Genomic DNA, 12,473 nt, shown 5'->3' with positions numbered 1-12,473 from the left:
CTGGCATCGGTGGTGAGATAAAATACAATGAGTTGAAAAATGACTACAGTTCCGACCCTTAGGGCACTCTAAACCACGTCACCATAGACAATAAGCTGAACTTCAGCAACTGGGTACAAGCTAATAATATCTTCCCTTTGTTGACAGAATGACTACTAGCCTACGCTGATGACGATAAATACCAGTTAAAACGGGTTTTTGATCTCAAATTTAGAAATAAGTACCTTCAGAAATGAAGCGAAGGTTTAGAAAATTCAATTTTACGTTCTAATTCAATGATTTATCATTATTATGCGGAACTTAGCTTTAAATTTATTTTTTAGCGTTTTAGTTTTCATTTGGCCTTGGTCTTAAGTATTTGGATCGGTGATAAGAAAGTGAAGGTACAAATAAAGACAGTACCAAAAAAAGGTCAATTTTAAATGTTTTTAAATAACTGTATAGCTTTCTGTTTGCCACAATGCACTGTAGGTGAACAAAAATGGTAACTGAAAAGGGAATTTTCAAAAAAAATCTTTTACTCAATGGACATCGGATGCGTTGGCGGCGGCGCGATCGGCATGCGCAGACTTTTTGGTCGGCGGAGGCGTAGAACCAAAATTTAACGGCGGCGTCGGCGTTGCGAGACGCATATATGAAATTGACGGTCTCTTATTTGCACTACCAAAATAATAATTGAACTGTGATAAAGACAGAACTACATTTTTGTTAAAGCTGCAAAGAGAATGATATCAACAGAAAATCTGGTAGCCCTGTTAAAAGATATTATAAACCGTCGGCGGCGCGCCGAGAAAACCACAGCGGCGTCGGGGTCTATTTCCTGCTCCTAACTTCATAAAAACTTCCCATGACTCGCAAGTCCTTAGTTGGAGTTACTTCGAATTTAAAAAAAAACACTTTTCCTTGGTTGAAAGTCCGATTGAAATCTTAAAGTTGCTCTAAGCTCCATTTGCATAGACCAAGCTCTGTACTTCAGCTACTGAAAACAAGCAGTGTGATTAGCAGGCTACGGCGATGGCGGCAGCGTTGCCAGACGTACGATAATTATCGCACAGTGCGATAATTTAATCAAAATTTTTAGGGCGTACTATAATTTTCATGGCGTACGATATCGTACCATTATTTCGATAATTCTGCCTCAACGTACTATAATGTACGATAATCTTTAGATTTTTTTAAAAACCTACGAACGATTTATATTTTATTATTAATTTATGTAACTTTTCTACTTAAAAATTAATGATATACATTTTCTGTACGCGTAGTCCAGAGTGTGAGTTTATTACTCCTAGCTATTACCGCATTTTTTAAAACATTTTTAAACATATTAAGTTCAGTTAATAATGATAATATACATTTTGTTTATTTCCCTGAAATAAAACTCATGTAGTGCTTTAAAAAATCATCTAAATTCAACGCATTTATGTATGAATTAAAATTTAAATTTCATAATAAGTACCTTCAGAAACAAAACGAGTGTAGTTAATAGCCAATTTAACGTTCCGATTAATTTGTCAATATTTCGTCGAAGTAAACCTCAGCTTTCATGATGAAAGCGTGTTAATTTTCTATAAGCCTTGGCCTGCAGTGAAAATTATCTTGCGAAGGAAATTCCCCTCCGACATCACCTGTAAGTTGCATACAGCGCCATGTTTACTCGCGGTGTAAATGTAAACTTCCTAACCAGGTCGATAATTTTGGTTTTCAAGCCTACGCAAGGCATTGTGCGATAACTAATTAATTAATTGCGGCTAGATTAATTATCCGTAAGTTAAGATAATGATCGACACCTACTTAACAGAATAACCACTTATTTTGAAAAAAAAGGAAAATAACTTTATTTAACCACTAGCTACAATTAAAGATAGTACCAAAAACGAGATACATTTTCAATATTATTAATAACTTCTTTTACTACAACGAAACGTAGTTTAAGAAACGCAACAATCGGATCCGAATATAGTCGGAATCATTTGGAAACTCGTACCGGACAGGACGTATGGTTATTTCGAGCAGAGTTGAGACGTAATCGAAAAACTTGGCTTCCATGTGGAATTTCCATTCCTTGAAATTAGCGGCGTTGTAAGACCTGTACCCTTTCTCAGACAACCCGCGTCTGAGGTCATCCATGGCTTTCCTCGACACGATGAAGTTTTCGCCGAAGAACTTCAACATCTTCCAATTTCCCAAATTAATCAAGTCGCAAAAAATATCCAGAATCAAAGTTGGTTGAAATTTCTTTCCAATTTGTTCCACAGTTGCCTCTTGCAGGAGTGTCTTGATTGCGTCTTGATCGTCAAATAAGAAGAGGGTGTAGAAAAGATCTCTAATATACGTCAATGAAAGTAGTTGCTCTTTCCAGAAGTATTCTTTGTTTGTCTTCGAGGCGTCATTCCAGAACTTTAACATTAATGTGTAATATCCGCGTCGACTCAGTTTTAAAAATATTCTAATGAAGTCCCATTCACGGAGTCGTTTCCAAGTCGTCTTAGCGACTTTCTCGAATAAGTCCAGACGTCCAAAATCCAAGATGCCTATCAAAACGTCGCATGGATGTGATTGGAAAAGATGCAACTGTCGTTGTGGTTCCAGCTTGAGAAATAAGAATGGTACCATTCCACCGTGGACAGCGACTAACTCTTCGCCCGTCGCTGCTTTATCCAGCGCTTCGGCTCTTTGATCCAGGGTCATCTTCTGCCAGAAATATTCCATGGAGATTTCATTGTGTGTATCAGCGGCGTAATAAAACGCAAACCCAAAATGCTCAACTCCAGGATAATTGCCCTCTATATAATCCTCAATCTTAGAGAAGTGGCCGAATTGAAATAGAGTCCAAAAGGACATTAGTGGTTCTTTGTATATAACAGCCAAGTTACGTTGTTTGTCTCTACTATTTTCGTCCATTTCAAACCAAATACTTTCTATCAAGTCTTCTTGACTGAACAGGCAACTCAAGCTGTACCGGAAGTTGATACTTAGGTTCCTGTTGGTAGCCAGAAGGCGGGCAGTTGCCAAGTAATCCACGGTTCCCGCCACCGTCCAATAGACTCGATGGTAGAAACTTGCCACCCATTTTTCTGAATAATCGCGATGGTAGTCCATCCATTCTGTAATCTGGTATCCAATGCGACGTACACATAGTATTAATTCACTCTGCAACTTCTCTGGCAGAATTAACTGATCCACCTTCTTCTTGACTAAGTATTGCCATTTCAGCTGGTCATTAAAATGCCGATATACCTCCATTCTCATTTGGCTGGAATTCCAAATTGATATTGCAATCTTCTTTAGAGATAAATCAAACAATGTGGGCAATTCATCTTCTTGTAACTGCAGATCCATTTTAAATTCACTATTTGAATTGTAAAGCTCCTAAATAATCATAAGTGGCCACGCTTAACCTCAATATGTTCTGTAACCTGTCTCCAATATCGTAAAAAGTGCGAGACTATTTAGCAGACGAATTATAAACATTCGAACTCTAATCAGGGCTGTACAAAAGCTTACATAGTTTAAAATGTTGGTTTGGAGTGGGAGTTTTCCACTAATTTGCGACCGAAAACTATCGCTACGCCCTCTTTGGTTCGCCATTGAATCCATGATAGGTAGCGGCTAAAGCAGACGCTATTAGTTTTTCCTTATCGTTATTCATAGTTTGACTTTTTAAATAAGAATACTCACATTTTAATAAAATGTTTGCATCGTTTTCTTATATTTTGATAAGTTTACTTAAGAAAAAACGTTATGTCTTTTTAATTTATCTGCTGCAACCTCAGAGAAGCTTGCGCCGTTACGCCACCTAGAGTCGTTGCTTCGGTCGAAAATAAATACATTTTTGGTATGAAGTCGTGGGGTCGGTAATTTAAGCAACTGTTGGCTCTATCATTGCCACCTGTATTATGAATAGGCCCCTATTATTAGAGATCGCCATGAATCTATTCGATTCTTCGAAAAACCGGATTTTACCGTAGAGCATGTGGTCATCTATTTACGTCAAAGGAAGCTTACATTTTAAAATAGCCAAATGATAACGTCGTCAGATAGCCATTATAGAGTATTATAGTTAGACAACTTGTACTCTATTAAGTGGACTTTAACCTAAACTATATATCCCATTTAAAAAATATTGTTATGAATAGCTGTTATTTGTGTTATTGACAAATTTACAAACGATCCAATCAACGTGAAGTACCGAATTTTGGATTTCAACGCTAGCGACATCTATTGAAAAAAGAGCTACTTCACGTCGAGCTGTCACTTACTTTAAAAACCCGTCTCCTAATTGCACGTTTATCCAGAGCGAGATTTCGAGTGGCTACACTTGACTGGGATTCCCCAAATACTCTTTGGCATTCTTTCCAGGCGATCGTCTTAATTTGGCTCGGGGATTCTCCTCATAATTAAATTGTCCGTTTAGGCTCAACTACATCCCCCCCGCCCCACACACACAACATTGTTTACCCTATTGAGTGTTAACATAGTTAACGGGGAATGGATCATCGGACCGCTGCGAAACAAAATCTCCTATAATGCAATTTGACATTCGCGGTAGCGCTCGTTTAAGCCTTGGCTCGGACTTGGTTCCTCAGCCGTCAGCTATATTGACTATACGCGTCGTCGATATTCGAAGCGGCACTCGGTGGACGTCAACCGCGTTTGACCGTGGCTCTCGAGGTCTCGCTCGGTTGACCGCGAAATCAATTAATTGCAGTTTTAATCGATTTCCTGGTGGCTGCAGTGTGTTACGAAACTGGGTATTAAGATTGCCGCTAGGTTAACGCGGTTAACTAATTACCTGGCTGGCCATTCGGATTAGGGAGTTTCGGGGAGGAAGGTAATTCGTTTCCTCGGCCATCGCCACATTTGTCCCTACAAGCCGTGCTAGCTACCGACATAAGTAACATAATAAAAGAATGGCACTTTCTATCATTTTAAGGCTAACTTCATGAACGAACCCTTTTTCAGCTTCAAATTGAACTGGCAACCAAACTTATAGTATCGGGGACCTCGATGATCGTATCAGTGTTGGCTGAAGGGCTTACCACCACAGTTTAAAAACCACGCAGTTTAACCCGGGCAACGGAATTAATGGCATTAAAGTTGCTAGATGACTTGGGCCTAGAGTGGTGCTAACCATTCCGCTATCCCACTTTTGCATTCTATATGACTATTATAAATCTATTTGCTTCCATAAATGTGCCAACTCAGACTGTAGTCGAAATAGCTTAGGTGCAATTGCGAAAAGATAAGCGCCTCTAGTGAGTTATATAACGAGCCAGTTCTACGCCGCGGCGCTAGGGGTTGACCTTCGTAAGAATCCCGCACTCTATTGAAAAATTATTTTAGAAATATGGAAAAAGTCTCCAAATCAGGCAGAAAACCAGAAATCAACACGCAAATCTCAATTTAGTTTCTGATGTCTGAAATTACTTTGAGATTATGTGAAATTAAGTTTTAAACTTACGTAAATACGAAAAGAAAATAGCGACCAAAGTAGCATAAAATCCAGGTAAAACAAAGAAACTTAATTATAAACTTACAATATGTCTGATGCGATTCATCTGGGAAACGCTTATTACTGTCTGTTAAATTCGGACACGGTTACCAACCTTGACATTTCGAGGCAACTAGTCTAGTCCCATTAGACCTTCGAGAACAAAAATTTATCCAGTCGAACACAGAATACGTGAATAAGACCCTGTTCGTCTAGCGATCCCAGGAAGAAAAGCCACGCCCTTTAGCCTTTCCTGGCGTTAGCTTCCCCCCCTTTCTCTCCTTGCAGGCGCAGACACTTTCCCGGGGGTCATGAAAAACTGAGTTTATAGTGGCGGCTACATACTGTCTGTTAACTTGAATGTATTCTTGTTGAGACCCAGTCTGTCGCTGGAAAGAAGTCCTATTTGCGATAACAGCGAAAGGGAGGAGAAAATTACCATTTTCCAATCTTCAATTTGATCCGGCTTGTAACGATGTATCCAATTGTTTTTACTTCTGCCACCGGCTTTTAACTGAACCCAAGCTATTGGTTTTTTTGTCAAGAGCCACTGTAGTCGGGATTAGTTGTCGTCGCCGTCGTCAGGAGTACCCTTTCTACCAAAAATCCTTCTCCTACTTAGACAGATTCATACTTTATAAGGCCCATTATTATTATTAATAATAATAATCAGCTAGACTAATACCCTTGGCACCACCTTAGGCCTAAGTCATCAAGCGACTTCTATTGCCTTTTTAATTCAGGTGGCCGGGTTACTATGCGTAGGAGGGTGGTGGCAAGCCCTGCATGCCACGCGAGCCAACAGCTCCCTACACTCACTATTACCGTTAACCTCACCAAGTTTCCATTATCATACTCTAATGTAAATTTAAATAATAGAGCTCTTGAATTAAATGAAATCCAGCTGAAGTGAAAAACATACTTTATTTTTGTCTCTACTTGCGTTCTCTTTCAACTCTAAAAAACCTCTGCCCGTTTTTCGGGGCTCTTCATGTTTCCTCTCTCTCGCTCTCGCAGAAAATTCAAAAACGCACTTTAGGCCGTGGTTTTGCTGGACCTTGACGAGGAGAGGGACCTGTTGGACAAATTACGGGGTTTTTACTAAAGTTATGTTTAACAATTATTTTTCTTATATTTATATAAAGGTTTAAATGCACGCAAAATAAACAAACTAAAATAAAATACAACAGTGACGTCATCACAAGAAAATCTCCCCCTAGCGAGGCGTTATCAAAGGCAACGTTTGACGCGTTAGCGAGCGGACGCAAAACGGCGACGAAGCCCGTAATGTAGTCTGTTTTGTGAATAGTTCTCTGCTTTTGCATGTCATGAATAGGAAGCGTCGCACTTATGTAACAATATTATACACTTATGGTAAAAATAATATACATATAGGGCACATTGGATTGGTGGGTTGATAAGCTCTTCATGCCACGGGAGACAATAGCTCCTTACCCTTACTATTAATAGCAAAAGCGACATAAGACCGCTTATGTCGCTTTTGCTATTAACGATAACCCATATGTTTTATGAAATGGGGAAACTGAAGAACTCGGTGAAAAAACCAACTTTAACCAGTTGGAAGATGACTTGAAAACTTAACTCAAAAGGGTTTTCACAATTGTCACAAGCCTGGATCGTACTCGTCTCCTCTTTCTGCTGGGCGAAAGTGCTAACCACCCCAACTCACAGAGGCCGATTTTTAAATACTCGAAGTGGAACCAGATGGCGCCAACAGTCTGAAACGTTAAAATTTAAAGCAAGCTGCGGCTCTGTATTTCGAACCGGACCCTGTTATTGGAGAGCGTGGTGCCATCTATTTATGGCAAAGGAAGCTAAAATTCAAAATAGCCAAATGATAACGTCGTCATAACGCCATTGTTGATAATTTTAATTAGACAAATTTTACTCTATTTAGTGGACTATAACCTAAATAATATATCCCTTGTAAATATATTGTTTAAAATTTAAAATGTATGTAATTAACCAATTTACAAATGATCCAATCAACGCGAGGGGTTTCTATAAGTATACGCCTTTTATGTAGAAATGTATCTTATCTGTCTTGTTTTGAGGTCGGCACTAGCGACATCTGTTGAAAAAGAGCTACTTGACTTCGAGTAGATGGTGCGGGAAGAGCATAAATACTTGTTGCATTATTATAAAAACAATTTCTAACAATACTTAAAGCACGTGTCGGCTCTATCACTATCACATGTATTATTAAAAGGCCCCCTTTATTAGAGATGGCCATGAATTTTTCTTTAGTGGAGAGCGTGGTGCCATCTATTAATAGCAAAGGAAGTTAATATTCAAAATAGCGAAACAATAACGTCGTCAGAGAGCCATTGTTGAGAATTATATTTAGACAACTGTTACTCTATTTATTGGGCTTTAAACTAAATTATATATTCTATGTAAAAATATTGTTTAGAATTGCTGTAATTTATGTTATTGACCAATTTAGAAACAATCAATCAACGTCAGGGGTACCTATAAGTACCGCCTTTTTGATTTCGACGCTAGTGACATCTATTGGAAAAGTACTGCTCCCCGTTGAGCCTCCACTTGCTTTTAAAAAATTTGTTTTCGAATTTGTTTGTATGCCGAATCTTTCCACAGTTGAGTTTTGGTTTATAATTTTTATATAAAAAAATGTTTAAAATCGTGCTTAAAATTGGTTTTTCGGTTGTAAATTAATAAACGTTTAAATCTATATCGAGAATTGCACCGATTTTCACCAAGAATTAATCATCTCATGTTTAATTTCAAAGCTATCTCGGCCAAAACTTTTATCAGTTATCAGTAACCCTTATAAAAATTATTTCAAATATTTCGAAACATAATTGCTAATTGGTACCAAGAAAATATTTGGGTTAAGTGGGAATTTTAACAAATTTTATTCATTTAAATGGTAACTTAGCAACAATGTAGTGGGGAAACCTTCATGGCAGAATCTGCTCAAGCTCATACCAGGGTTATTAAACTTATTGGAGGTTGGATTACGATGCCATACCAGTATTTGAAACGCTTGTCAGATTTTCTATTTTTCTATAGCATAAAAATTGGAGCTCGAGAAGATAAACAATGGTGAGGTCGATTAATTATGAAATTAATTTAATAAAATGTAATTACTTTTACAAATCAGAAATAATTTAGTTAATATTAAAAAATTGAGCTTATCTTTATTCAATATAATTAAGAAAGTTAATAGATAAGTTACATAGACGGTTTAAAGCTAGTCTGACTCATGAGCGCCATCCGAAAGATTCCGTAATTTAACCTCCTAAACTTAAATAACCATGCTCATACCTTATGCGTAAAACGCTAGTGCCACATGTGGGCTCAAGTTGAATTATATACTGCCCCAGTTTCGCATTTGCCACAATGCCAGTTGCCACTTAAACTTTGAATTTCGAGCGTGTGAAATGTACATTATGAGACCTGCAACTATCTTGTTAATTTGTTGTTTCTGTTTGCGCAGTTCGCCAGGCTAAGAATCTGATTCCGATGGATCCGAACGGCTTATCGGATCCATACGTCAAGATGAAACTCATTCCAGACAATGGCGACTCCGTCAAGAAGAAGACCAAGACGATCAAGGCCAACCTCAACCCCGCCTGGCGGGAAACACTCGTCTTGTAAGTAACGATACCTTTATCTTGGACACATTTTAAAGCAACAAAAGGCTCTACCATTGCCACCTGCATTATGATAAGGCCGTTGTTTTTAGAGATGGCAATGAGTATATCCGATTCTTCGGGAAAAAAACCCGCCACTTTACTGGAGAGCGTGGTGCCATCTATAAAGGGCAAAGGAAGCTAAAATTAAAAATAGCGAAACAATAATGACGTCAGAGAACCATTGTTGAGTACTGTAATTAGAAAACTTAGTGGACTTTCACCTAAATTTTATATTCCATATAAAATATTGTTCAAAATTACTATAATTTAAAATTCATTGGCAAATTAACAAACGAGCCAAGGATACTTTTATGCTCCGCCTTTTGAGTCAAAATGTAGCTTAACTATCTTGTTTTGATTTCGACGCTAGCGACATCTGTTGAAGAAAGAGCTACTTCACCTCTAGCCAACACTTGCTTTAAATGCTCTAAAGAATATATTAATACCAACACGACTATTCACAAATCAGTTTGAAGGGTAGTATTTAAGGGTGTTTGAACTTTCGTGCTTATGGTGGATCAAAGAATTTCTACCACCAGGGTTAACCGAAGGCAGATATAATTTGCGCTAGTTTTTGCTAAAAATTCCATTTTTTGATTTAGCTTATACTGCCTTTAAAGCAACTGTCGGCTCTATCATTGTGGCATTACAAAAAGGCCCCTGTTATTAGAGCATTTATAGTAGCGCACTAGGGTAAATGAGACATAAGACTCAAAAGTGTGTCAGTTCGGTATAATGTTGGAGGAACCAACACCATCCGAATAAATATCCTCATTGCGCATGACAGCAACATAAAACGATGGGCTACCCGAGTGCCATGGAGCCGCTGATCTCTCGGGAGTCGGGACATAATTTTCTGTCTTTCATCACGTATCGTCGAATCGTACGTCTCGAGTGTACGCAGTTCACTGTTGAGCCCTCCAGGGCGCTATCCTGAGTCCTCTTGTCTACTTCGCATGACGACCATCTACGGGATATTTCTGACGGGACTCGTGTGGGCGTCTATTTCGTATGACAGGCCCGGACTGGTTCCTTCGGGGGCCCTCTGCTAGAGACTGGGTGGAGTGGGGGTATGGAATAAAAGTATAAATGGTTATTTATAGGACAACAAATAACGTTTAAAGTGTACTACACTCTATGTGCACATTAATTTGAAACGTCAAATGCGTCTAAAGGACCTTTAGGGAAAATTTCTTATAAGCAATTTGGGGCTCCCTTGAGCCGGAGGCCCTCGGCGAACACCGACCAGCCGACCTGGCCAGTCCGGGCCGGGCTGATGATATCGTGGTGCTCTTACCTGGATGTCCGGTGTCTCTTTGCGGCTCTGGATAGTGCAGGCTTGTTTCTTGGGAAGCCTCTCTCCGGAGAACTGTATAAGTCGCCCATAATCGTGATCTGTCTCTGGCAGCCCCTCATCAAATCTCCGCAGTTGCTATCCCCCTTTGTGACCAGTGCCGCTATTTAGATAAGACGTCAAATCTAAGTTTATTGACTTAGGGTATTCCATTTCAAATGCGTTTGATGACAGCCATGCTGATTTTCTCTGTCTTTCCAGCGACCTAAGGCCAGAGGACAAGGACCGTCGGTTGCTGTTGGAAGTGTGGGACTGGGACCGGACGTCGCGCAACGACTTCATGGGCTCGCTGTCCTTCGGGGTGTCCGAGATCATGAAGAACCCGGCCGAGGGCTGGTACAAGCTGCTGACCGCCGAAGAGGGAGAATTCTACAACGTGCACGTGCCTGCCGAGGACGACGGCAACATCTCCGAGCTTAAGACGCAGATGAAGGTAGGCACGGTAGGGACACACGCTGACACGTTTTCTAGCCCATCTCGGTGTTGTTCGTAAACCGTTTCGATGTTCCTCCACTCTTCGCGCGACAAACCAGAGTTGTACAAAACCTGACGGTGCGCTGACCCATCAATTAGAAGTTAGTGATTAAAGTAACGATTTGTAGAGTAGTATTCATTGCTTGAAATAGTGCTTCCAACCAATTATCAGATATAGTGGCGTTGATAGATATAAGATTATCTATATTTACGCTCAGATATTATCAGATCAGTTGATAATGGGTCCTAATTCAAACAACCTAAAACTAATCGAAAAAACGGACAGATGCCTCACAGTTATCGATTTTACGTATCCTCCGATTACATTTCTTTGGAAATTATAACTACTAGTTATTTGGATTTGATTCCACAAGATTATTTATATATGTTCTAAACGTATAAGTCAGATAACGGTTCAGTTAACGGAATCTGGCGAGATTAATTATATCGGAACATTTAAGATCGGTTACTTGGTGATAATCAATCTGATACAATTTGGTGAATGGGGAATATAAAACATTACCCTGATCTGACTGATTACGATATTGGTAACCTGAACAGTTTATTGTTGGAAGTACTAGCTTGAAATGAGTGCCTTCGCGGGCTCGTAAGAATGAATAGTGCTAGTTTAAATACACCATGCTGTGATTTTCGAAAACTATTTACAAAATATTGATTTCTCACAGGGGCGTAGGAACAGGAGGGGCAATGCCCCTCCCTAGAATTTTCCTGGGAGGGGCAACTATTGTTATTGACCACTCCAACCCTTCGGTCAGTTCAAAGATAATTTAAACTCGTACCCTAGATTCGAATACTGAGAGCTTTCCCATTGACGGTTTTGTTACGAAGCGTTTACCCTTTTCCGGCACGTGACCTCAGAAAAATCGGGCTCCATCGATTATATATAAAGCCTATAGAACCTCAAATGTAACGTTAAACTCAACTATCTATGGATAGGTCTTTGAGCAAACAAAAAGACGCGAAACTCGGACCAAATAGAATCGGTCTATTTGGTCCGAGTTTCGCGTCTTTATGTTTGCTCGAAGACCTATCGGTAAGAGCTATTAGTAAGTTTTTAAATTTTCAAATTTGCTTAGGGTTTAGCTTTTTCATCCCATTTCCTAATGGACTAATCTACTTATTCGCTAATTTTATCATCCTAAAGAACCTCAACTGTGTTTAAATTTCATTCTTTTCCCGCCAATTTACAGAGTAGTAAAAAGTGCAAATGCATTCTGAGAAACATCACTCCATTAAAAATTCAAAACCATTCTCCAGACCCCTTTTCGTTTCTCTTTGCCCCCCCCCCGCCTTTAGAACGTTCCTACGCCCCTGATCTCTCAATTAGTGAATTAATTAGACAGCGAATTTCTTACATTGTATAAGTAATTCAGCCATAATGCGGTGTATGATTCCGCTCCCATTGAAACTGCTTCGATCCCTCGAAGGTACTTGTTTCATTTTTATA

The 12,473-nt window shown here is 39.3% G+C and overlaps 1 protein-coding gene across 5 annotated transcripts in view; it reads left to right on the top strand.

Moving 5' to 3' along the window:
• The window catches only part of Pkc53E (Protein C kinase 53E), a 253,932-nt gene that overhangs the window by 199,183 nt on the left and 42,276 nt on the right, over positions 1 to 12,473 (top strand). For 3 of the 5 annotated variants that reach the window (XR_016481799.1, XM_090180269.1, XM_090180267.1), the window contains exons 6-7: positions 8,979 to 9,135; positions 10,733 to 10,973. Coding sequence is in view for 4 of the 5 variants with exons in the window: in XM_090180269.1 (XP_090036395.1) it covers positions 8,979 to 9,135; positions 10,733 to 10,973 (398 nt within the window). In the remaining variant the exon portion in view is untranslated. The remainder of the gene's footprint in view (positions 1 to 8,978; positions 9,136 to 10,732; positions 10,974 to 12,473) is intronic. The other 2 variants (XM_090180270.1, XM_090180268.1) reach the window with 1 other exon arrangement.

This window comes from Leiobunum rupestre, chromosome 1 (genome assembly GCF_980474605.1).
Source record: "Leiobunum rupestre chromosome 1, qqLeiRupe1.1.hap1, whole genome shotgun sequence".
Taxonomy (NCBI): Eukaryota; Metazoa; Arthropoda; class Arachnida; order Opiliones; family Sclerosomatidae; genus Leiobunum; species Leiobunum rupestre.
The sequence above is the reverse complement of the archived record's forward strand: the minus strand, read 5'-3'. Positions and strand labels throughout refer to the sequence as shown.